The sequence below is a fragment of the Anarrhichthys ocellatus genome, unplaced genomic scaffold, assembly GCF_004355925.1.
Source record: "Anarrhichthys ocellatus isolate YVR2014 unplaced genomic scaffold, GSC_Weel_1.0 scaffold8, whole genome shotgun sequence".
Taxonomy (NCBI): domain Eukaryota; kingdom Metazoa; phylum Chordata; class Actinopteri; order Perciformes; family Anarhichadidae; genus Anarrhichthys; species Anarrhichthys ocellatus.
Window position 1 is genome coordinate 8,699,159 of NW_022280038.1, and position 26,031 is coordinate 8,725,189.

General features: G+C 41.2%; 1 protein-coding gene across 1 annotated transcript in view; it reads left to right on the forward strand.

Annotated features, from left to right (window-relative positions):
* Positions 1 to 19,767, forward strand: part of lrrc4cb (leucine rich repeat containing 4C, genome duplicate b) — a 38,471-nt gene extending 18,704 nt beyond the window's left edge. The window contains exon 2 of the mRNA XM_031848378.1: positions 17,610 to 19,767. Within this exon, the coding sequence (XP_031704238.1) occupies positions 17,637 to 19,532 (1,896 nt within the window). The 5' untranslated portion in view covers positions 17,610 to 17,636 and the 3' untranslated portion in view covers positions 19,533 to 19,767. The remainder of the gene's footprint in view (positions 1 to 17,609) is intronic.
* The last annotated feature ends 6,264 nt before the right edge of the window (positions 19,768 to 26,031 follow it).

Genomic DNA, 26,031 nt, shown 5'->3' on the forward strand with positions numbered 1-26,031 from the left:
GTGATTGGTTTAAAGAAATACAACCAAGCCAGAGTCTGGGGTTTTTTCTGCCTTATATCAGAATGGATCTTTTTTCAGCGCCGACAGCGTGTGGAGATACGTCTGGCTAATGCAAGACTAGAAAAGATGTGACACCTGACACTTCACTGTAATAGTAAATGGTCCATGATGATCAACATGATGCCGCATTGCACAGACTGCAACTACTTGATCCTATAGGAATTGTTGGTACAGTTTGTCTGTTATTGATGGTAAATGAAGCACACAATGTAAAGCTGTGAAATACAGCTTTCTGTTGAAAAAGCGGTCACCCGCTGTTGTTTAGGAGACACCTCCTGTGTCTAAATGTGATGAGTTTGTCTTCATTTTATTTTGGCATGCAGCTTTGGTGATAAATCATCGTTGCTTCTGTCAGTCTGTTTTGTTCATCATTGTCCCCTTTATCCTTGCTGTGCTGTTCATCTTTGAAAGGCAATCCCAATCTTCACTCTGGCTAGGTTGAAAGTTATGTAAATGTTGTATCCCTTTCCTTACATTTTGTGTAATTTGACTGTCTGCAGGTGGCATTCTCTTTTTGTGTTTGTTCACTCACGTGGCTGTCGCTGCTCATGCCAACTGCCCCCCTGTTTATTCCCCAAAAAGCTGCTGTTGCTGCTCCAAGAAAAGCAGAAGCATCATTTTCTGTGCTGAACAAGAGTTTTCGTTTCTATAAGACCTACGAGACACCGAGTGCTTGCACAGCAGATGTTAAAGTTTTCATGACCTGGATATATGTTGAACCGCTACTCCGTGGTAGGAATTGTCAATAGAGAACAATAGATGTTGCTAAGTAGGTGCTACTTTAGGGTTTTGATGTGTTCTAAATTGGTAATCAGAGGTCGTTATTGACTTTATTGTACTGCCTTTGTGTTAAAAGGCGATTAACATACATATGATGGCATTATCTTTACGGGGCTTGTTGCACATCTGTATTCCGGTAGGATTCTGGATCGATTCTCGTACAGCATCGGTCTTGTTTCATAAATGAGGAGCTTGAGTAATATGTGCCTCACACAGAAAGCAACCCAGAGAAAGGTTTTCTGACTGTAGTCAACAGATAATAATTTAAACAAAAACAAAAAAAAAAAAGAAGCTGGAGGTTATATCCATTGATCTAAGCCACCTGCCAGAGAGACAATTAGTCTATCGGTTGGAATAAACAAGCACATCACAGACACTCACACACATACTGTAGGATTATTTTGACTCTAACCTTTTACCACTGCTGTCAGAACAAGGCCAGATCACAAAACGTTGTTGTTCAAATATAGCTCAAACGAGCACCTCTTCCCCCCCACACAGACAGAACAGAGGAATGATTAGCACGCCCTACTTCCGTTTGCTATTAATTGACATGACATTATTTCGGTCTTGTAGTGTTTGTCAGGATCAAATAAACATGGTTGTTGTTTTTAATGTGGCACGACATAATAGATATAAAGTCGTTGATGATTAAGTTTGGATGCACATACTGTCTGAATTTATAAATAAAATGCAACAAAACTGTTGAAATATCTTTCATCAGAAAATATGTAAAAATGCATACTTCGATTTTTAAATGTATATCTTAACATGCGTTTGATTTTCTCACATAATACTGTACGATAAATAGGTCATGTTGCACGTTTACACATTTTGGATTCATTCTCGTGTCGGGGAAGATGTCACTCGAGTGCACTAGAAGTGTCCGGGCAGCAAGTCGCACCATTTAAACAGAAACACATGATTTAAAAAAAAGCCAGGAGCATGAGTGCTGAAAAACAGCCCTCTTAAATATTGTACATAGAAAAGCAGTCTATCATAGCTCTTTCCATTTTGGAGCGGGCCCTGATTTTAATTACTATACATGGTGAATTAGCTAATGAATAATGAATGGATTCCTCACACTAAGTGCTCTGACTGCTAATGCACTTGCACTTCTCTCACTACCCCCTCACACACTGCCAAAGTTGCTTTCTGATTCCGTCTTTTTTTAGGCCCTCTTCTTCCAAGTCTGATTCACACACACAATTTCTTTCCACCTCTGCTTTTTTTTTTTTTACCACACTCATTCAGATTTGATTAGATTTTCCCTCTGTAAGGAATTATTTAGTGATGAGAGCAGAGAATGAGACGGAGTTAGAGAAAGGCTCCCGGATAGAGGGAGACAGATAGTGGTTCTCAGGGGAGTAAGGGGGGAAGGAGATAGGTGCTTCAAGGAAAGAGAGCGAAAAAGCTGGAGGATTAAGATGCAGTGGAGCTGCAGACATGCAGAGTGAGAGCGGGAAAGACAATGTAATCTATGTGCTCAGCGTGCACAACTTCAAATTCCATGGAGTTTAGATAAATACATATCATCCCGATGTCTGCATCAATATGTGCTCCGGTCTCCTCCCACAGCACTCAGACATGCAGGTTACATGAAGCGGAGGCTCTGTTGGTGTGAATGTGTTTGCCTGTCTATATGTGTTAGCACTGTGATAGACTGGCGAGGGTGGTTCTCCCCCAGTGCATGATGGGAGAGGCTGCAGCCCCCCCAAGGCACTGAGCACAACAAGTGATGTAGAAAATGGATGGAAGTATTTTTGAATTATTTAAAACTGCTATAATCTCGTTCAAATGAACCGTCAAGAGAAGTATCACCCAGCTCTGCAGTTCCTCTCAGCTGTCTGGAGCATTTCAGCATCTTTCAGCTCTTTGTTTTGGTTTTTAAGGCTCACTACTTTACTGTCTTCGTTAATTTGAACCATCCTCTTTAATGTCATCAGCTTGCAGCTGTTTTAGCTAAATAGCTGCAAAAACAACAACTGTGCATTACCTTCCCAGCAACACACGGCGGACAGACAGTTAGCGACTATGGGGAACGTCGAGGAGCAACGTATCCTCATACAAAGTTATTCCTCATTTTTCATGTGTTTTCCTACGAAAGCCTGCAACATAATTCACTTTCCCGATGTTACATGCACACGGTCTTTTCCAAACAATTTCCATCTTCATAGGACACTTAGTGAGGGTTTAGGGTTTAACCAAACGACATAGTTATGTTGAGGAATAGATTGTCGTTTGGGTTAAAATAACCACAGAAGTGTCATCACCAAAGTATGCAAATTTCGTGACAAAACAAATCAACATTGTCTTCTCGTTTCACATGGAGAACAAATAATGGTCGCTGTTTGATGGGACCCATCCATCTCCACTCCCGCCCGGCGTGTGATATATCGATCTTTATATGTCCTTGTTCAAGATTACGTGGATACCATACAGAAACATTTTCGTGGGATATTTTCCATAGTTATTGCTACGGATGCTGGGTGAGACCAGCCTGAGGAGCATTTGGCAGCTAAAAAGCCAGGTATTTTTCTCAGGTATTGGTGGAGACTGCATTCTCCTGAGTCAGTCTACTGGCTGAAAGTCCTGTGTTTGTTTGACCCGTCGACCACCCTTTCCACAACTTCCGTCAGTTGCTCTGAGCGTCTAATGAAAGACGCTGGTGTGTTTACATTGGAGTTAGTGACAAGCCCGCTGCATCGCATACACGCGCAAAAAAGGAAGAATGGTTTGACTTAAACACCATAGCTGACCGACATTATCTTTAGCCATGAAACAAATTCATACTTTTATAAAATCGTAAATAATTGACAGTACAAATTGCACATTTGTGAACAAATACAAACGCATGGCTTGGGGTGATGCTGGCTACATGTTTGAATCAAACAACCGTAGGCCTACATGAAAGGGGAGAAAAAAAAGCTACCTCAAACAAACAATAACCAGCAGCACAGCGGCAGCACAGCGGCAGGACAGCTTCGCCTTTAGGCAAACCGGGATTAAATATAAACAGTGTCAAATGTGTAAAGATAACCCAGGGTGATGTTAACTTGGTGTTAAATACCAAGGTTAACAGGCTAAAGACACATGTAGCTAACATGATGTCTGGTGCATTGGATTAATGCCCATGAACAATTGCAGCGTGATTCACAAAGGTGAAATTAATGTCAAAGACAAAATGAGTGCCTTAATTTCATATACAATCACCATCGCCATGCTGAACAGCGAAGTTATGTTTATTAACTTAACATAACGACTATATCATAAATCACAAAACTAAAGTTTTGCGTAGGCATGCACAATTTAGCAAGAATATCTCACAGTGGCATTTTAAGAGGCGGTTGCAGTTGTGGTGAGAGAAGCTTCCCCCATAAAATGATGCGTGTTGTGCAATTATTACATCAGCATTTTATTTACTTTTCTACATCTTTGTGGATTAAATTCATATCAACCATTTATTTCACTGAGATCACGCAACTTACTGCGGTATACAACACATTCATTTACATGTCATGGATGATAATGGGATGGGAAATGTCCAAGAAATATACAAGAACACACGAAATAGAAACAACAAACACGAAGGACAAACAAGGACAAACCAACGGGGAGACACATTTTTGTGTGTGTGTGGGGGGGGGGGGGGGGTACAAATTCTGGCACAACACCAATCCGTAACAGCTTATTAAGCATGCCAGCTGAGAGTTCCCTCCATGAACAAATAATGAAGGAAAAACAAGATGGACTACCTACTGTATGCTGTCAACACTGGCTGCACACAATCAATCAGCCATCAGCAGTGAGAAAACTAACAGGACGCGTTGCCCAGCTCAACCACAGCTAGTTTGTTCGGCAGCTGGTTTGGTAGATAATAAAACATAATAATGCGGGGTAATGATCATCATCATCATCATCATCAGTGTACAATACAAAGTTAAAGAGGCACATTATGCTTGTGTGGCAACAGAAGCAACAAATCCGAGGCCTACCAAATGACCTTGCACAAGTAGAACAATAGCGTGGTTCACGGTGATGATTTGTGATCCTCTTGGTAGATCTGAGCCTTTATGAGGGACTGTTTGTGCAGCGTACATCCATCTTTTACAAAATTGTTGACTGTCACTTGAATAATTGCAATTTCCCCGCTTTGATTTGTGACTGACTTTAAGACGGTGTCCCAGCGAGCGCCATGCATTCGCCGCTGAATTATCAAAAGCAGATTAGCAGAGAGAAAAGAAAAGAGGCGGGAGAAGAGCAAGGAGAGAGAGAGAGAGAGAGAGAGAAATCAAAATCACACCGCTGAGAAAATGTCTGCTCTGCAGCTTTCATTTATTGAGTCCAAATATATTTGATGGTGGTTATTTTTAAACAGACCTTAATCCTCTGTTCACCCTTCACCGTGAGGCAGATAATTATAGTAATCTGGTCGAAGGGAATTTAATTTTCGAAGCTGTGAATCGTTGCAGTGGGATTGACGACTCGCTTTATGAAAGGGATTTATAGAGTCCTGCAATTCTGACAGTTAGATGGCAACACGTGCAACATGGAAAATTGCACAGGATCCACTTGTGCAAATTTTGAGATACCAATTAGTACCAGTGGCATATAATACAACAAGGCACAAGGTAGGGATTTACCTTTAAGAAGAATAGTTGAGAAGTACCTCATTGTTCTTTTTGTTCTGTATAGAGGTGAATAGACTGCCTTTCGAAGTAGGACAGCCTAATGGAGCTCTCCTAATATTCACTTCAAATAGAAATCGTCTTCCAGAAGCTTTGTGTCTTATGTTGGGAGTTCGTTTGAAGACAGTCTAAGCGGGAGAGAGATTTAAGATCCTCCCATTGTTGCCACACAGGAAAGAGCTTGTAATGTACACGCCATTTTTGCCCTGCCCTTGAGCAAGACACAGCGATTCCCCAGTGACCCGATGCCAGCTCCAGAGGCGCTCTATGTGAAGATGACCCGACACTCTGACCTCCCTGGAGGGAGCCAAGTGAAAAGAGAGTTGCACTGCAGGGGGTCGATAGAAGTATCACACCCTTGTCACTTCATTCAAGTAATATTGAGGGCGAAGGGTTTAAAGCTTGCATTTAATCCTTGACCAAGATATGAATGCTTCAACAGTATGTACATAATTCTCACGCTGTGCATGTGTTCAGCTGTTGCAGGATGAATTGTGATCATAAGATTAATGTATGTGTGTTCATTTCACGGCAAAGGTTAGGATAGGACATTTGTGTTTGTGCCAGTTTTAGAATCTCTTTATTCTCGGTGACGAAGAATAATGTAGTGTTTCCACTATAATTGTGCAGTTTTTGGCATTTTGTTTGAATGGAAACTCGACATAACGGGAGTAACCATCTTTATAAGTGACATTTTCTTTTTAAATAAGTGCTGTGCGGCAGATCAAATGTATGCCAACGCAGAGTTGTTCGTGTGGATTTGAAAAAAGTGACTGATAAATATTTGGAGACGCAACTAATAAATATTTAAAGAAACAATTCTCAAGTGTTAAATTTGAGAGTTGAATTTGGTGTGGTGTAATTGTGTTAGACTATAATATAATTCATATGGTGAAGCCCATGAACTACACACAAACTATGTTTCCTCTTTCATCTTGGGCATTTTTTAAGACTCCAAGCAGATTATGTGCTGGAGTCTGGCCTCAGGGTGGATGCACCCAACTAGACATCCCAGTCCAAGTAATCCATCACTCTGGCATCAGAACAATAACGTCCGCTTTGTTCTGCTCACCAACATATTAATGCCAACAGTAAGGAGTACCGAGTCAGCCCAGGCAAGTCAGGAGGAGCATCTTATTTCTGTGATTTTTTTTCTCTCCAAAATAAACACATCATTAGTTTGCACTGCTCGCTGTGACATTTGGTCAAGTCACGTGAAAAACCCAGTCAAGCCAACAAGCAAAACAAAGCAACCAGCTACCGTTTCATTTTGGATTAGGAGAAAAGAAAGCAGCATTCAGTGGCTTCAGGCTTCATCTTTTGGGCTTTGCTACACCTGTTTAGGTGTATTGATTTAATGATTGTGTGTGTGTGCGTGTGCATGTAGACTTCATGTGTGCATGTAGACTTTTTATTTTATTGATCTTTTAGGGAGACACTGCAAGTGAATAGAGTAAACATTTTATCTAATAAATATCACCATTAAACTTTCCCAGTCAATGACTTACATTACATTGTTTCCGGAAATTGTAGGTTTAAATATGCAAATGAGGCATAATATAAAGGTAGCTCTTGGTGAATTTAGGAGAAATCAACAGAAGCAAATATCCTAAATGTGTATTTTGGATGTGTTATTTCCAGTTGTCTGAAAGACGACAAGGAAAATAGACAAAATATTATAGTCACAGTTGACCAATGATAAAAATGTTTTTACCTTGAGTGTTTCGCCTTGAATACTAAAATGAAGCCCCCTTTTTTTGTTGTTAAAGTAACAGTAACTACTGCTAAAAGCAGAATAATAACTTCACAGTGCGTTAATGCTGAACCAAGCTAAAGCTGTTTTACCACCACCTACCTTTTTACAAGACAAATGTGCTACTGTAATTACACAACATAAATGTGGCCTAAACAATATTCAGATTCACACACATCTAATCTGTGTTTCGAAAATGGTGTGAAATTCTTTGTGAGGCCGTGTCGACACCAATCTACATTCCGACAGTGTGTCGGCATGGGGGCTATATGCGACTGCACACACAGTCTCAGTTATTAGAGACATGTGAATGACTTCTCACATACTGATAACTATAGGGCAGAATCCACAGGAAGGATTCCCAACGAGAGACACAGCGGCACGTTGGTGGGCAGCAATCTTAAACAAAAGGACAAAAGACAGCACCGCATATGGTGCCATCTGTTGTCGGCCCCCTGTTCACCCCGATGTGAACACAAAACCTCCAGAGAGAACTGCCTCCAACTTTTCCCATTCAGTCAATTTGCAAACTAGAATGGCCGGAATTCATTGGCAAATAGCTGTGACTGAACAGGGGACACTTCAGTGAACTAATCCCTCCGAGCACTCTGCGTTGTGCAGGGAGCGGCAACCTGCCAAGATGGCCATTGAAGCTACATTGCTATTGTGTCGTTTTTAATGCGACACTGTTGTCTTTTCCAACGTTAACAATGACTGACAGTGTCGGCCTTTTGGAGGTATTTCCACTGCACCAGCGGTGGGACACAGGAAGGGAGGAATCTAAACGGTTCCTACAAATTCTTCAGTAAAAGCGTTTTTATACCTGGCCATGAAGAAATATATAGAATACATATATCATGAAAAGGCAACTACTTGGCTCACTTTCTAAAGCCTCTGAACCTGAGAAGAATCACATTCAATATGTTATTAACACATTTGGAAAGAGCCAAGTTCCACTGATGAGGCATAAAATGTATTGAATTCAATATTTAATAATTCCTCTTTCAACCTTAAAGACTGTCGCGAGTACACTGAATTATTTCGCTTGCGGTACAAAGTGTTCACCTACATCACCAGTCGCACAAATCTTACTGCTAACGCAGTGATCTCTTTTACTGCTGTAAGAAGGCAGCTTATGGGGTCTGTGCAGCTCATTATTCTGCCACCGCTGCTGGCTGTTTGTACTCACCTAGCTAAACCCCGGCTGCCACCTGCTTTCCTCACACTGCGTGTGTTCACACAATATTCTGATCATCGACACCAAAATCCCCCAGTGTGAGCATTAGTTTAAACCTGTGTAACCAATTATGGACATTGTCCCCCACTACCATGAGTCACGCTACCATACTTCACTGTGCCGTGTTTTCATTCAGTCCAATCGGCCTCGACTCTGCCACGAAGCCCTTCCAACCCGCAATTGGCTGATCTCGCAGATCTCCTTTTAGGAACGCAGTCATGGGAGCAGATTGGTGGGCCGGGCGAGTGACACGAATACTAAGAGCGCCCCTCGCATTCAGTCAGTCTGCCACCCAGGGCATCCTGTCTTAATCCCTTTGCAGAGACCAGACACAGCCTTAGCAGAGTGCATTCGAACATGGAGGTCCCTGCAGATTGTTTAGCCCATGCAATTATCATAATGGAGGCAGCGTACGGTAATACGTGAATAGGAATTGAATTATCACTTGAAAGGTGTCTCTTTACCCTCGCGCTCTCTCCCTCTTTCCAGTATTGGCACAAGATAGCAACCTTCCCCTACTTGCCTGAAATTAAAGCACAGGAAATAACACGCGGGGACTCAGCTTTCTATAATGTGATACCGTTAACACCATAACACAAGAGGTGACACAAGAGCACCCAGAGAAACAGTTGAACTCAAGCTGGCTGTTCCTTCTCAACATGTTTGTTATAACTCCAATATTTTGAATTTACAGATGTGTAATGTCTTACTTTCACTTGCTCTTAAGCCAATGATCTCTTCAATTTTAATCCTTACAGAACCTGTTTACACAGTAGTGTGATACTTTTAAACCTCTCTCACGTCAGACAGGTTCTATATGAAAATGCCGTCGACTTGTCCACTCACTGCTTTTGCTTTTCTCACTCTTCCACAGAGTTTGAAGTGTGTGTCATGGCAGTTTCACAGCCATTTCATAAACAAAAGCAAACAAAATACGCCCGTCAGAATTCAGTTGCCAAGGCTGCAATCATCACTCTATGGGGCAAAGTGGCTGGATGGCTGATAATGATATTACATTTCTCATCAGAAACAAGAGATTCATTTTAAAACTAATGTCCTATGTACCATTTTTCAGACATTATAGCGTAGCATACTGCCTCATAGCAAATTAAAATGTGTCTATAGGTTTTTGTTCTCACAGTGATTGTCTGTCTGGCCGTAATTCCAGATGGCAGCTTGATTGCTCTCAATTTTGCCTTTCTTTTAATTTAATCTCGCTCCATCACAGACGGGAGAAAATGAGCCTGGTCATCTAAAATTGTGATGATTTTCAATAATGCGACCGTGCCATCTGGAAGCGCTGCTGCCCTGAGGGGACGGTGGAAGTTAAGCTCAGGTCTGAGGGTCAACCGCATCACCTTTTTCTTCCTCGTAGTTGACGATGAAGAGACCAAAACAAGAAATCAAAGGCCTTTTAACCTCACATCCACCTTAACAATGCATGGCAACAATTTTTGGTCCAAAAGAATTTGCAGGACTACTGTCAGTATACTGTGTAGTGGACTGGATCGACTCTAATGCAGAGGTATCAAACTGATTCTTGTTCATGAGCCACAAGCAGCCCAATTTGATCTCAAGTGGGCCGAACCAGTAAAACCATCCCGTGAGAATCTATAGATGACAACACCTCCAAATGTCTACCTTTCTTTTAGTGTAAAGAAATGCATGAATGTACATTCTGTTCGCAATTAACGAACAATCCATTTACAAAACAGATGATGAACAGCCTGAGATGTTTCGCTGAGGTCTCGGCTACGACTAAAAACAGACAGCTGTTTCCTCAAACCTGCCAACAAATCATTTTGTCTCCTCTGTTCTCAGCTGTCCTTGCAAGTTCTTGTTTTTTTTACGCCATTATGGGTTTGATAGTGGCACCGAATATTATACTCCTTGAGCACGAAAAGGTGCTTTGAACAGCAACCTATGCTTGATGGTGTTGTCATGTAGCTTGTACATAAGCATGTGGGATCTATAACAGCGTATCCAGTGTAGGACTTGCTACTCTTTTTAGGACAACACAACCCCCAGGAAACAAATGTGGAGTTTTTCCACATTTTTCAAGATCATCCAGTGGCCCGAATTGGCCTCTTTGATGGGCCGGTTCTGGCCCTCAGCTTTATATTTGACACCCTAACATTAAATGAAATGATTCAAGTACTAATGTCAGCCAACCCTGCAGTTCTACAAGGCTTTTTAGCCTCTTTTGGCTCAACGTTTAGAATATTATGGCACTGCATGCAGTATTTGCTGGATAGGGTCAAGTCGATGTATCAGTCAGCATGTCTTCATGTTTTTGTCCCCCCCCCGGAGTCCGACAATCGATTAAGGCAGCTTTAAAATTAAAAGGAGCCAATCGAGATTTTATGGAAAAGCGCTCCGAAAATCCAATTACGTTGTTCTATTGACCTGTCCAAAATGACTTGGAAAAAAGTATATGGAATTTAAACATATCCTGGCTGTGAGGGTGAGCAACTGGGTAAACACTTCAGGTTTGGTCAGCTTTATTAAATCTCGAGTGTGGCTGCAGCCTCCATAGCATCCTGCACCCTATAGCGTAGCATTCCACCTTTCACTGACCTCCTTGGCAGCCATCCATTCATGAAGCACTTTATGTCCACACAGATGAGAGAAAAAAAAAAAAACTTCAACATAACCCACAAGTATGACCTTGCTTATACGTTTTCTCTTTTTTTTCACATCTACAGCCATTTTTCAACAAGACATTATGTGTCATGCATTCTAGCTCCCATACAATCAGGGTGATGTTACCTTGAATCCACTGAAAATGAAATATTGTGCCTCCAGATAGTTGTACTTGGATACTTTCGTCAGGATGGATTGTTACTTTCATTACCTTGAAAAAGAAATATTGCGGCTGCTGTTAGTTGTACTTTGAATCACCTGATTGAATGCACAGTAATTGTTTGTTTGGTTCCATTCGTAGCTGGTGTAACGATTTCCCCATTCCTCTTTGGGCATTCCACTAAGTAAAGTAAATTTCCATATTGAGTTTATAAAGCTAAAGAAATGAACAACACTGAAATCTGGTTGGCACCATCCTTTTTTTTGTGTAGACTACAGTGTGCTGCAGCAGTGGCCTGTAATTCTTTCAACAAAGGAGAGTGAAGCAAAGAGAGGCTGCATTGCCAGCAAACGTTTTTCTGTTTTAAATTGATTGTTTCAAAGCATCGCTCCTACAACAACCGACCCAACCAAACCAGATGATTACGACAAAGGCAAATAATATATATATATATATATATATTTATCAACAAGATTGAGTGAATTTAGCACCAAACATGACAATATTCCAAGCATTATCATGCATGTGACAGCTGCAGTAGGGTCTGTAAACTAAACAGTCTGGGCTTACCCTAGTTACGGGCACAGTTTAAAATTGGCTGCAGCAAGCAAGCCAGTGACAACTCTTAAAATATATATGTATGTACATATATATATATATATTTGTTGAATAAGACCATCCCAAGAGAGTGAAAAATGTTCAAGGAAATGCACTGGTTTTGCTGTTCTGAGACTCATCCAGTCAACGGAAGGGCCATCATTTCTGTTCCTGTTAAAAGAATAGAGTTTGGCTGATAAGTCAGCAGCACCCAACAGCATGCTAGATTTATTTCCCTAACACCAGCACTCAGCGTACTGAGGCCAAGACGGGGGAGGGGAATTGCCTTCTCTTTTTTTTTTCTCCAGGTGGAGCAGAGCCGGAGAGTGAAGCACTCTTCAGTCTGCATGTCAGAATGAGGCAGCAGCAATGGTGGCCTCTCGGTATGATGGGCTCCAGTGCAAGATTTGAAAAACCCTCCCCCAATGTCTGCACACGGATTTTGAACCACAGCGCACATTGTTATGGAGGCTTATAGCAATGCTGCCGTTGTCTTTTATTCAAATAATTATTACTGGATTTGCTTAATCTTAATAATTATGCTGTATTAATCTGTCATGGCAAGAAAATCATCAAAGACCATTTGTCAGACTGGGCCACATTTAGCTATTTTCTAAATGTTCGCTCATAAGAAAAATAAAACACGATGTATTTCTTAGCTTTAAGCTACAGAGGGTTATGTTATTTTTGATATATTTGTTTAAACTCTCTTTACACCCCGACAGCAATCAAGAAATCAAATGCACTGACAAAAAAAGGAAAAAGAAATATTGGTGGCATTCATTCCAGCTTGTCTACAATATGATGTGTTTGTGTTCATAATGATATTTTTGGATGAGATATTCATTCAATCCTCACTTTTTGCACACAAAAGAAACACTCAAATGATTCATCAATGAGGAAAATAGATGCCAATTAATTTTCTTAATCAACTTATCTATTCGTTTACGAACTGTAGAAGATTTGTTTTGATTTCCTCCAAGCCATTTCAAAAGATTATGCTGGCAATATTCTATATTTGTTCTCAATTTATTAAGCCCCTAAAAATGACCAAATAATGAATTTCTTCTACTAACAAGTATTTTCTGTCGGCAAAGCGCGATATATCTCGTTATTTTGTTCCACAGATCTCCACTATTGTCCAACAACTACCAATAAAACAAACAATTGTTGCAGTGGGTGACATATTCCTTTAGTGCAAAGAACATGGGTACTTTATATTGAGTCAGTTCTACAGACTCACCGAACGTGTATTCATCTGCAGCCAGAAATAGTCCCCTAATAATCCGTTTAGTCCTGTTTGAGTGAACTACAGTTCCCAGATGTTTTAGGATAGTACTAAGCCTTTGTAGCAGAACAAAAGTGTGCATTTCTGACCAAAAGATTTAGCTGTTCAATAGTAACAAATAGGCTTCGGGCTGAGTTCCACAGGCGCAGTAGGAAAGTCAGTAAGTATTGACAGATGGACTAACTCAGCATTGGTTTTGGTCTCTTCCTGGGATTTGTTGACAACAATAAAAATGGATTTGGATTTAGATATCACCAGCATTACCTTTTCACAATATCTCTTGTGTTAAGTTTGTTTGCTTTTTAGCTTAGGTCATTGTTTATTGTCTATACTGCATATGCAGTTATTTATCTGTGTCTCGTAGGCACATTGGGCATCATGCACAACCATTCCTGCAAACAGATTTGTTGTTAAGGGGCACGTACGAGTGATTTAGGGGAAGTTATTTAGAAATTTCTCGTAAGTAGGAACACAATATATGAATGGTCCAGACTGTCATGTGCAATTAGTCTGCTGTTATCCAAGCTTAATTGTTTTACTAATGGGTTGTATTTAATTACTTTGAAGCAATTTTGAAAACTCTATACAAATTACATAAAAATGACTGTTTGACTGCAATTTGAATTACAAGCTAATATAATTCAAAATGTACTCATATAGCCTAACAATATCACCATTAGTTTCCATTGGCTCCTGATGCTATTGTATAATTCTTTATTATCAATATAAACATCTCAAACTACAAAACGACTTAAATTATTCGACATCCTCTCGTTGTAGTGATCGATCGCCTTGCTGTGGCGAAATGTTTTTTTATATACTGAAACATTTCTTTTTTTATTTCAGTGACAGTCCGACCCTCAGGTGACACATTAACCGCACTGGTTACGTTTCCCCATTCCTTGTTTTTAACAGGTCCCTTAATTTTGCTGCTATAGACGCTGTTTAAAGAAAAAAAAGTTTCGGCGATCCTTTCTGGATCGCCGAAAGCAGGTCTTCAATACAAGACATATGGGGCAGGATGTGTAGCCTTATGTGGTATTATTGAGGTGTCAATTAGGCAAATTTTTAATTGTCATGAACGAACAGGTGGCATCCACCATGTTTACGCTGGTCATTTACACAAGTGTTTGATGTTCTTAATCTGAGGGGGCACACTCGTACGAAAGAAAGAAAGAAGAAGTTGAGGTCTGTTATCTGCACATATGTTTTGTAAAACCCAGATGGCCCGTGAGGTTACAGCATCAGCACAAACGAGGACACAAGACATGCAAGGAACGTATGCAAATGTAATGAATCAGTATTGTGTTGAATGAATTAGCAGGGACATTCAGTTCAACGGACAGCCCACTAATCGGCCACAGGCTTCTTTCTCCATCATGATGAGGGACTTGCCACATTTCATTTCTTCATTTTTTACCCACTTTATCAGTTCAACACCCACTGGATCAACTGCAAATGACTGATTAGTAAATTGCATAATAAACAATGTCACTTACATTATTTGGCCTTTGTCTAGAAGTCGTGTGCCACACATTTTCTGTCTGATTGTAAAAATGCAAATTGAGATGTTTGTCGCTTGCTTGGAATAATCTTATTGAACATAAAACAGTCCAAATCCCCCCACATAGAACTCTGAGGGGAAATGTTTAATATGCCAACAAGCAAACACAAACATCAAAATCAAAAAAAAATGTGCCTGCAAAGCAAGTTGCTCAATAATGCAACATTTCTTGTTACGTTTCATCCTCATGAATGGATAATCTTTGTCAATTTGACTTGCGTGGAGCAGTGTTAACATATTTATTCTTGTATTCGTGCCATGGGACTATTTTTTTTGTTACCTCATTTCTTGAGTTGTAGTCATTTGTATCACAGACTTTCGAGCTTGCTTCCGCAGTGTGTGGGTATGTCCAAGCTAACGCATGTGGCCAGTTGGAGTGGAATGTCATTGCTTGCAGTGCACAACACTGACAAGACTCTAATCATCTGACATTGTAGTTTAAATGCTCTGAAAGACTCTGCTTTATACAAGCCTCCTTGCTGTGTGCGCCGTGATTGAGACACAAGTTACCCTTGCACTTTTCCAACAAACTCATTAGAACAAACAGATTTGGCAAATCACAGTCGTGTCGGAGATAATGCCAGTGGCTGCTGGTGCAGTGAGCAGAAAAGTAAGGGTCGGTGTGTTTTTATGTTGTGGAAGGATTTTAGATGTAAGCGGCTACTGCTTTCAGAGGCTGTGAATACATGTTGAGCATGCCGAGATGGAATTAATCCACTCAGTGTTGCGCCGACAAAGGCAGGAAATATGTTTGAAGCATTTTTTTTCTTCTTCTGCAAACCCTTCTGTGCTGATAGACTGTATTCAGATACAATGTTTTATGAAAAAGGCATGTGCACAAAGCTACAATTACTCTGTGAGTGGTAGATCAACATGCTAATTGCTGAATTTGCTATTATTCTTAAAGCATTCCGGTGGAAATGCAAAGAGAGATTTGTTTCTGACAGCTGACATTCTCCATCCGCGTGTTTGCCACGTATGACATTTTCTTCTCTTAGATGGCAACGCAGAGTTGTTGTAATTCCAGCCAGACAAAATGAGCCCCTGCCAGTGGGAGGCCTCATTCAACCGATTCCCCCAGCAGAGGTGCATCTCTCTGCAAGCCTCCCAAACACCTCGGCTTAGCGTGGCAGCCTGGCTCGTGCAAAAAAAAAAAAAAACCAAGCACATGCAAGGCTCATTTCTACTGATTAGGCCAGCCACTCATCCTCACCGGAGAACATTTCCACTTTAGTTAACAATTTTTACAGTTTAGAAAACACCTGTCATAATAGACTCGTTTCCTCTTGCTGGTGGGTTGATGGAAAGAGAAGATTAACAGATAACTTGAGATTGAAGAGTTGGAAAGAGACAGGGGGAAATACTTAAACGTAAGGACCCAGTAGGCAAGGTTAATGTCTCTTGCACTAGGCGAGAGTGCTTCGCTCTTGGCAAAGACGCTGACTGCACTGAAGAACGGTGACTGTATCATTTAATAGAAAAGCGTGATACAATGCTGTCACATTTTATAATTTCCCAGCATATATGATATGTTTGGAATACAGTGCATATTGATTTATTTGTTGGTTGCCATCTTTGCGGGCAGGAGATAATAAGGGGTGATAGCAACACATCAACACTGCTGTGTGAAAGTGAAAGGTACATGCTGTACTGTATGTGTATGAATGTCTCGGTCTATTTTTATCTTGCGCACACTCAGGCATATTCTTAGACACTTAGGCTGAATGGACTAATCTAATCTAATTGGATCTAATCTAAGATAACAGAGTAACGAGTTTCTTGTCAGTCACTTGATTTGGGAGATAATAAATCCTGCTATAGTTATAGAAGGGCAATATCAGGCCTCTCCACACTATCGAATCACGCTGTTTGTGAGATTTCGGTGTGACAATAAATTGGATCGTAATAAAAAGTAAACAGCTCTGCAGTACTGCTTTGAGTGAAAAAAGGCATTAATCATGAATCAATGAAAAGTGTTGTTTTTGTAACCCCAGGGAATGAATCACAGATAAATAATTTCAAAGGCAATAAAAAGGATGTAGAATATTATAGTAAAATGTCGAAGTAGAGAGAAATTAGCCTCATTGTTTTGTCACTGGATAACATTTATCACTGACTTTGTTCATGTAATGTTGTGCTTTACATTAAGATATGAGCTCTATAGCACAATTTCAAGCAAGAATATGTGGACTTCCTCTTTGTTTGCATGCATGCATTTTGCAGGTTGCATTCGTTTTTACATTGTTGTTAGCATGGACATTTATTCTGTATAGATAAGATTCATTGTGACAGTGCAGGGCCACATTCATTGAGTGTAATGCTACAATTGCAATGTTAAAATGGTCTGTGACTTAGGCTTTGGGTATTAAATAATTCTAGGATCCCTACAAGAAATTTAATTTAAATTTAATTTAATATCAGAAAGTTCTCGTTTTTCATTTTCGGTCTCCGGTGCAGATGCATCAGCTTCGGTGAAGTCTGGAAATGGTTAGAGAGCTAACAAAAAACTGTTTTATATTCTACATAAGGGCGACATATGATAATCAATTGAAGCCTGTTAATTCCTTTAGATCTTGTTTCTTCAACATTCTATGCACATTGTAGCATTTTAATTAGATTAGGGCTGCAAGTAATTATTATTTCCATTGTCAATTAATCTGTTGTCAAGTTTTTGATGAATTGTTTGGACTATATGTCGGGATAAAAAGGGTGAAAAACACCTGTTATAATTTACCAGATCTCCAAGTTGCATCTTCATCAATTTGTTTGTTTTCTGTCAGTTCATTTTCTGTCTACTTTATGTGATTACTAAATATAATTCTCCTTTCTCTTTCTGCAGAGAACACAAACAGCAGATGAACTATGAATGCTGAACAAAATGATCTCCTCCCTCCAGCGCCAGACAATGAGAGGTCGTAGGCTGAAGGGGGCGCTGTCCAACCCCCTCTTTGTGCTGCTTTTGGCCCTCCAGATCCTGGTGGTGGCAGGACTGGTTCGCGCTCAGACCTGTCCTTCCGTCTGCTCATGCAGCAATCAGTTCAGCAAAGTCATATGCACCCGCCGCAGCCTGCGGGATGTCCCGGATGGCATTTCCACAAACACTCGCTACCTGAACCTCCAGGACAACCTCATCCAGGTCATCAAGGTGGACAGTTTCAAACATCTGCGGCATCTGGAGATCCTGCAGCTGAGCAAAAACCACATCCGCAACATTGAAATTGGCGCCTTCAATGGACTGGCCAGTCTCAACACCTTGGAGCTCTTTGATAATCGGCTTACGACAATCCCCAATGGAGCATTTGAGTACTTGTCCAAGCTAAAGGAATTGTGGCTACGGAACAACCCTATCGAAAGTATACCATCTTATGCCTTCAACCGGGTCCCTTCGCTCCGAAGGCTGGATCTAGGTGAGCTCAAACGTCTCTCCTACATTTCTGACGGAGCCTTCAAGGACTTGAGCAACTTGCGCTACCTGAACCTGGGAATGTGCAACCTCAAGGAGATACCCAACATCTTACCCTTGGTCAGGCTTGAGGAGCTAGAAATGTCAGGAAACCAGCTCTCCGTCATCAAGCCCAGCTCATTTTTAGGATTAGTGAACCTCCAGAAGCTGTGGATGATGCACGCCCAGGTCCAAACTATCGAGAGGAATTCCTTCGATGACCTTCAGTCACTGGTGGAGCTCAACCTGGCTCACAACAACCTTACCTTTCTACCACATGACCTCTTCACGCCGTTACATCGCCTGGAGCGGGTCCACCTCCACCACAACCCTTGGAACTGCAACTGTGATATCCTGTGGCTCAGCTGGTGGCTGAAGGAGACTGTACCTGCCAATACCAGCTGCTGCGCCCGGTGCCATTCTCCTGCAGTCTTTAAAGGTCGCTACATTGGGGAATTGGACCACAGCTACTTCCAGTGTGATGTTCCCGTCATTGTGGAGCCACCCAGTGACTTGAATGTGACAGAGGGCATGGCTGCGGAGCTTAAATGTCGTACGAGCTCGCTGACATCCATCAGCTGGCTCACGCCAAATGGCTCGTTGGTGACACACGGGGCTTATAAGGTGCGTCTGTCTGTACTAAATGATGGGACATTGAACTTTACAAGCGTCACAATGCAGGACACTGGGACTTACACCTGTATGGTTAGCAACACAGCTGGCAACATTTCTGCCTCTGCTGTGCTTAATGTCACTTCAGTGGAAAACAGTGGGGTGACCTATTTTACCACAGTCACCGTTGAGACCATTGAAACCCCAGGGGATGATAACCAAACTCCGCTTCCCCCATTTGGCTGGGTGTCAACCTCGACGACAAGAGGTACTCCCGTTTTAACAAGGACCACAGAGCGGACTTACACAATTCCAGTTCTTGATCTGGATGGAGAGGGAGCCCTCAATGGCCTGGATGAGGTGATGAAAACCACCAAGATTATCATCGGCTGCTTCGTGGCCATCACGCTCATGGCTGCTGTCCTGCTAGTCATTTTCTACAAGATGAGGAAGCAGCACAACCAGCAGGATCCCGATGGCCCCGCTTCCTCCATGGAGGTCATAACAGTTGAAGAAGAGCTTGCAGGTGTCGCTGCCATGGAGAGGCACCTATCTCTGCCCCCTCTCGAGCACTACAACCACTACAACACCTACAAGAGCTCCTACCACCACGGTCCTATGCTCAGTAGCATACACAGCTCAGCCACACAGGAACCTTTACTGATTCAAGCCTGCTCAAAAGACAATGTACAAGAGACCCAAATCTGATCTTGAATTTGACTAAGCATCCAGTATCAGCAGTTTCATACTTGGAGTACAATGGACCAAAACCTGAAGATAAAAAGGAGGCAAAATTACATTGACTTGACAAAGTTGATGGCGTAAATCAGCATTTGGCAAAGGGACGACATATGATACTTTAACAAGTGTCTTTACAAAAACAAAGATTATTTATTAAAAGTATGTCTAGTGGCTAAATGAAGAAAAACATTTTGTGATAGCTTTTTAGCTCATTTTATTTCTCTCTCTCTCTCTCTCTCTCTCTCTCTCTCTCCCCTCTGTGTAATACTGCACAAGGGAAGGAATGGTTTACAGAACCTGAATGTGGAATATATCAAATGCAGCTCATGTGAAACCACTGTAGAAATTGGTCTTGAACAAAAATGAATGCAATGCCATCGATTTAATGCTTTGATTTTACCTGATAAGAAGTTTTGTTAAAGGGCATTGCTTTAGTATTTATAAGCATTTATGAGCATCTATTTGTTCAGCACACCACGTCCCATTTCGGCGGAGGTTTACGAGAGACAAAACCCAGAATGTGGTTATGTTCATTGCCATCATATTCTAGCTGTCACTCAACGCAAAATTGGATTTTTTAATGACACAGCTCTGGATGATATCACAGTGAAGCCAGCATGCCTGAGGAGCAGAGCAGCCAAATTAGTAACTGTGCATTTCCCCCGTGGCTCCTAAACAACAGCCATACATCCTTCACTTTAATTAAGATTAGGTTCCATGCTCCCACTCCTCCTACCTACCTTTCCTTTACACTTCAACCTTTACTACTTCACTCTCCTTCTACTCCTCCTCTCCTCTGTCTGAGTGCTTCGTCTTCCCCGTCTACCCTCTCTCCTTTCCTCCGTGTCCTATCGCTTCTTTGATTGTCTCTCTGTCACTTAGCTCAGGCACGTTCCTCACCCCCCTCGCCATGTCTCATTTGTCTCGCTTTATCCGCCGGCGTGTGCTGCACGACGGCAGAATATTGCTCGGGAAAATGAGGGGGAGCATAAGGCTGCAGTCTGTAGCCTCCCTGTTAACCCAGTAATGATCTACGTCCACTCAGTGTCGCGTTACCTTGCCATCACCCCCGGGGTCACACAAGCTCAGGCGCTGATGGTCCATCTGTTATACAGATAAAGAGGCAAATGAGGCTGCTTTGTAATGTAGTGTGACCCTGTCAGACTAACACAGACTGGGGCTAACATAGTCAGTGAGGCAGTTAGGGAACCTGCAACAAAATAAGAGGAGATGGGTTATAGCTCATTAATCTGTATCAGCAGTTCATTTGCAGACGAACAGAGGAAAGCTGATAACGGAACAGCGAGAGACTTTTCCACTCTCCCTGTGCCCAACATCTAACCGGGGTGAGGGGCCTTTGATATCCAAAGCAACCGTTGCTCAGTTTAATTTGTGTCTGAGAAAAACTCGCCCACTTTGATGTTGCATCATTGATAGACCATCAGAACATCGTCTCTCCTGTAGTCTGTTTACACTTTGCTTTTTTTCATTTAGTCTTTCAAAGAGGAAGGCTCAAGGAAAAGGGAGGCAGGGATGAAAATTGTAGAACAGTGGGGGGGAAGTGTGTGTGTGAAGGGGGGGCAGACCCACAACGGCCATGAGGGGTCTTCAAACAGATATATTACAGATATGAAGGGAGAGGAGTGGGGGGGAAAAAAAGAGATAAGAAATAAGGAGGCAAAACTAGCCATCAGACTGTCGCCATGGAAACTGTGACCTTGTGCAGAAAGTAAGACGAGGTAGATGCCATTCGCTTTGGTCTCCGCGCAACGAGCATATTTTAATTTCCCACTGGTCGATTTCACAAATGTGACAGATTTATCGACGTAACTGGCATAACGGAGTGCGTGTTTACAAATGGTCTTGATGAGATTTGACCCACACGCAACGTCAACTTTTTTTTGCAGAGCAACGCGCTGTTTCAAGTTAATCAAATGAAAATATCGCCGCATGATGTGAAAAATTAAACATGGCTGTCCGGCAGCTCCTCTCGCCTTATCGACTTGCACCTCAGTACAGACAGCTACCATATAGCTTGAAGTGTGAATAAAAAAAACGTCACTCACACAAAATCATGCTGCTTCTTATCAGTCAGTCTCCTGAATCTATTCTTTGACTCGATACAATAACTGAATGGCGAACAAAGACGGTGGAGGTGAAATATACATTTAAAGACAGGTCCTGTCTGATGAGGGAGAGACAGTGGAGCAGGCACAAGTGAAACAGAAAGCTATTCATCGTCAGCCTTTCACGAGCGTTGTGACCGATGAGAACAGTGCAGTCGATGGTCACGTCGTGGTGTGAACCATTCTTTCCCTTTCCACTGTTTTCTTTTTTCAATGCTCAAATCCTTTTCAATGCTTTTGGTGGCTTAATGATTCAATGTTGACGCTGGCTACAGTGAAAAAAAAAAAAAAAAAAAAAGGTTGAGATTTTTTTATATATATATTTGGGGATGAGGGTTGTGAGCTATTCATAATGAATGGAATATATCTCTGTATTGGTATTTGCTGGAGCCGGATGGCTTTATGTGGAGAGATGTTTGAATGCCAGAATGAAATTAAGCCTGACCCGCAGAATGTTGGACTTGAAATACCAGCAGAGTGAGCTTGATTTTTTTTGTGCAAAACCCCCGAGCCAAGGTGATCCAATTCTTGTGTGTTATTCTACCAACTGTCTATGTATAGGGAGGGTTACTGTATGTGGGAATATTCTCTCTCATTTTTGGAGAGAATAATCATCAAGTGGTTAAATTTCTACGAAAAAAAAAATATTTTCAAAAACATAATGCAAAAAAAAAAAAAGATCTTCAGATCATAATTTTACATGTGCTTCAATTGTTAAAAAAAAAGACAAAAAAGCTAAACAAAAACAAGAAAAAAAAACAAGAGACTGTGCTTGTAATGAGTCCAACTAATTTCTCTGAGGATGATGTTCAATTATTGATACCTGAGATTGTAGTTCATACTGTACATGAATACAAATAAAAATTGCAATTCTTCTTTTCCAATAGATTTCATAGAATGTATTATTCAGAGGGAAGTTGTCATCATTTTGCCACCTTTGTCCCATTTGCACATGAAAACGTGTATAAAAATATTCAAACAAAGACGGATTACTAAGCAGCTCCCAGAATGCTGAACTGAGAAGAATGTGCCGTGAAGAAATGTACTGAGCTTATTTTATGGAGGTCAGAGGAGGGAAGTGAAAAAGGAACTGATCTCTCTGTATAATACATGGGAAGTCGGGTTCTTTTATCTACTTTGAATCATTCCATCTGTCTGACAGAATCATTTGATTCATGCATGCAAATTTGAGAATTTCATAACCGACAGCTGAAGAGATGACGGATTTTTGTAGGTCACTGCCAAGTTAGCATCGAACTGGATATCCAATGGGATTTTTCCATTGGATATTTGGATTATTAAGAAAAAACCCAAGTTTATGATATTTACAGTTTTTTTTATTAATCTTATCAAATGAACACCATACTTTGAGTGCGTGCATGCAATGGGCAGTAGTAAAAAGCTGATGCTATAGGCTCACATGAGCATGAGTATACACAACGAGGCAGTAAAGGCGGACTATGATTCCATTTTGTAGTCTCATTTAGCCATTTGTTAGCGACCGCCCTTTTTTCAGACACGTAAGAACTTCAAAATTTCGAAGAGGGGCATTTACTGATGTATTTTATGTCAGAAAACAAAGCATTAAAGTCTCTTAAGCTTGTGTTAACCACAGGCCTTATTTCAGGCATCTAACCAAAAACACATTCAAAAAAACTTCAAGACAAGGGAATCGGTAGTGGAAAAAAATTCCAACACACTTCCAGGTTTTAGGACTTAATACGATGAACAAAGAACCTCACGGAACCTTGTCAGGAACAGAAACAAAAAAAAAAACTACACTCCACTCACCAGGCATTTCAAAATGCATTAGCATTCAATCAATTAAACTGAATATCTGCAGGAAACAATCACGAAAAAAAATACACTTCACTTCAGTGAAGAGACTGCTTTTCATTACAGCATCTCCACTATCCAAATAGCACAAAATGGCTCACAGTCACAATTACCTCTGGGATTTCTCCATTTCATTCGCAGAGTACTTGATGGCCGCCCGGCAAAAATGTTGAGAGGCAATTGGTGCAGGCTTCAATTCAGACACCTAATGGTATGTATGGTCAGCCTCGAACAACGGGATCGTTAATTCATTCGCTGACTGATTACTATTTATTCAGGAGATGAGACACTCCGCCTCGGTGAGAAATGATGCCGCACCCAATTCCGAAACTGAGCCGTAATCTCGTTTGTTTCCAGACAGTATTAGTATGTATACTGTATGTGAGAGATGGAAGTACATTCACAAGCAGTGAATCAGATGATTATTTATTGTCTGTGGCTTTAGAATTGGATGTTATTTTACACACTCCTTTATTTTGCAGAACTTCCATTTTATTCCATTCCATTTTCAGAGTGTTGCACTCGGATGCAGCTCCGTGTCCAGAGAGGGCAAAGTCCCCGTACTTGTGAGGATAATCTGACAAGGACAGAAGAAAGGGGGAAAAATAAAGAGCCCAGGCTGCTCCTCTGTGGCTTTGAGGCTGTGTGCTGGTGTGAAGCACTGGTCATCTGAAATTCGGGAACTAGCCTGCATTCACTGAGGGGGAAAAAAAACACACAAAATCTACAAAACAAACATTATGGCCATTTGCTTTAAGGATATTCAGAGTTTTGTGTTATTTAAAACACTGCTGTTTAACAGTAGACAGTCAAGTCTTAGAAGTTGGAGGTACATAAATATACAACAACACAACAAGCGTCAGCGAGGCATGGAGCAGCCCTGCAGTGGACCTTTTTTAACCAGATAAAGAAAACAGGTGCATTCAGACCAAAACACGAGCATGAAGCAAAACAACACCAGAGGGTTGCTACCGGGACCAGGTTAAAAAAAAAACATCATCTGAAATAAGACACTGCAAGTCCACTCAAGGTTCACCAGAGGTTTATACAAAGCCTGAACAAATAAATGAGCCATCAGCAACATGATCAGCAGAACGGACTTTTCTTCTGCAGAGTCAGTGTGAAAGCGTTGTTAATATCCCGGAGGAAGAAGGAGGGAGCGGCTCTAACTTTGAAGAGAACATTTATAATTTATTTAGAAAAAAATCTATAATATTTATTAAGTAATATAAATTTACTTAAAAGGAATATGTCATAGTATAAGATCACAGATAGACAGATTTGGTAGTGCAACAAAACAATTGCTGCATCATTGCTAGACAGCTCCGAATATTAATAAATACCAACTAGTAAATCCAGATTGAAGGATTATCAAACTTTAAAATATCACAAAGTGTTTTATACTCCTTTGAGGCAGATTGTGCAGCTCTAGAAAGTGATTCACAGAAAGGTGTTCTGTCTGCTACTCTGTGTTTACTTGGACATAGGTAACCTGTTTATGAGTTTATTCCTTGGGTATGATCATAATAAGGAAATATTAAACACAACATCGTCATCGCAACCTCTTCGGATCGCCAAAAGCGGTCTGCTTTAAGCGCATCGCCCCACTCCCTCTCCCTCTCAACCCTACACACTGTGGACTGAGCTGTCCTTGAAAACAGAACAGCTATGCTACTCCTTTAACACTTTCTACCACTACGTAAGAGCAGTCGGTGAAGCTACGCAGCCTCTTTTTGTTTCCTGGTAACTCCAGAAATGAGACATTTGTTCTGTTTGGCCGAAGCCGCGACTGTTGGAGGTGGACAGCTCAAACTAAAACCGGTCTGTCACCCAGGAAATCGCGGTTCGTGCCCCGTGTGAAACAAGAAGTCAACATTGGTTTATTTGTCATGTAACTTCCGTACTTAACTAACATCCCTTCCATGCTCATTTTAACTCAAAACACAATCTTTTTCCCAAACCTAACGAAATAGTTTTGTTGCCAAACCTAAATAAGTTGTTTCCTGTGAGGACGGAAGTTTATTTTGAAAAGAATGTATGCAGGTAACAAGCATACATCGACACGTGTTGTTGAACTTTCGTATGAAAACACAAGTCGGTGGTGCTCAATAACCGAGATAAGGTATCCTGGTCTTCTTTCGTAGAATTCCAGCAAGCATAATCGGGTTTCTAGAAACGGGATATGAAGTTTACATGTTAAACTCCAAGAACTCGATCATGAACGGATTATTCATGTAAAATACTGTACATTATCAGGCTGTCGATCCCCTTATAGCAAAAAAACACGATGAACATTATTGTTAAAGTCCCACAAATAAAGAAAGGGATAATTCATTATTCTGTAGCTAGCCACACTATGTAAATACCATATTTACTGCTGCTAAAGCTCTGTATTTACTCACCCGTGACCCGTGACGCATGGCACCTGGCACCGTGACGCATGGCACCTGGCACCGTGACCCATGACACCTGGCACCGTGACCCGTGGCACCGTGACGCGAGCC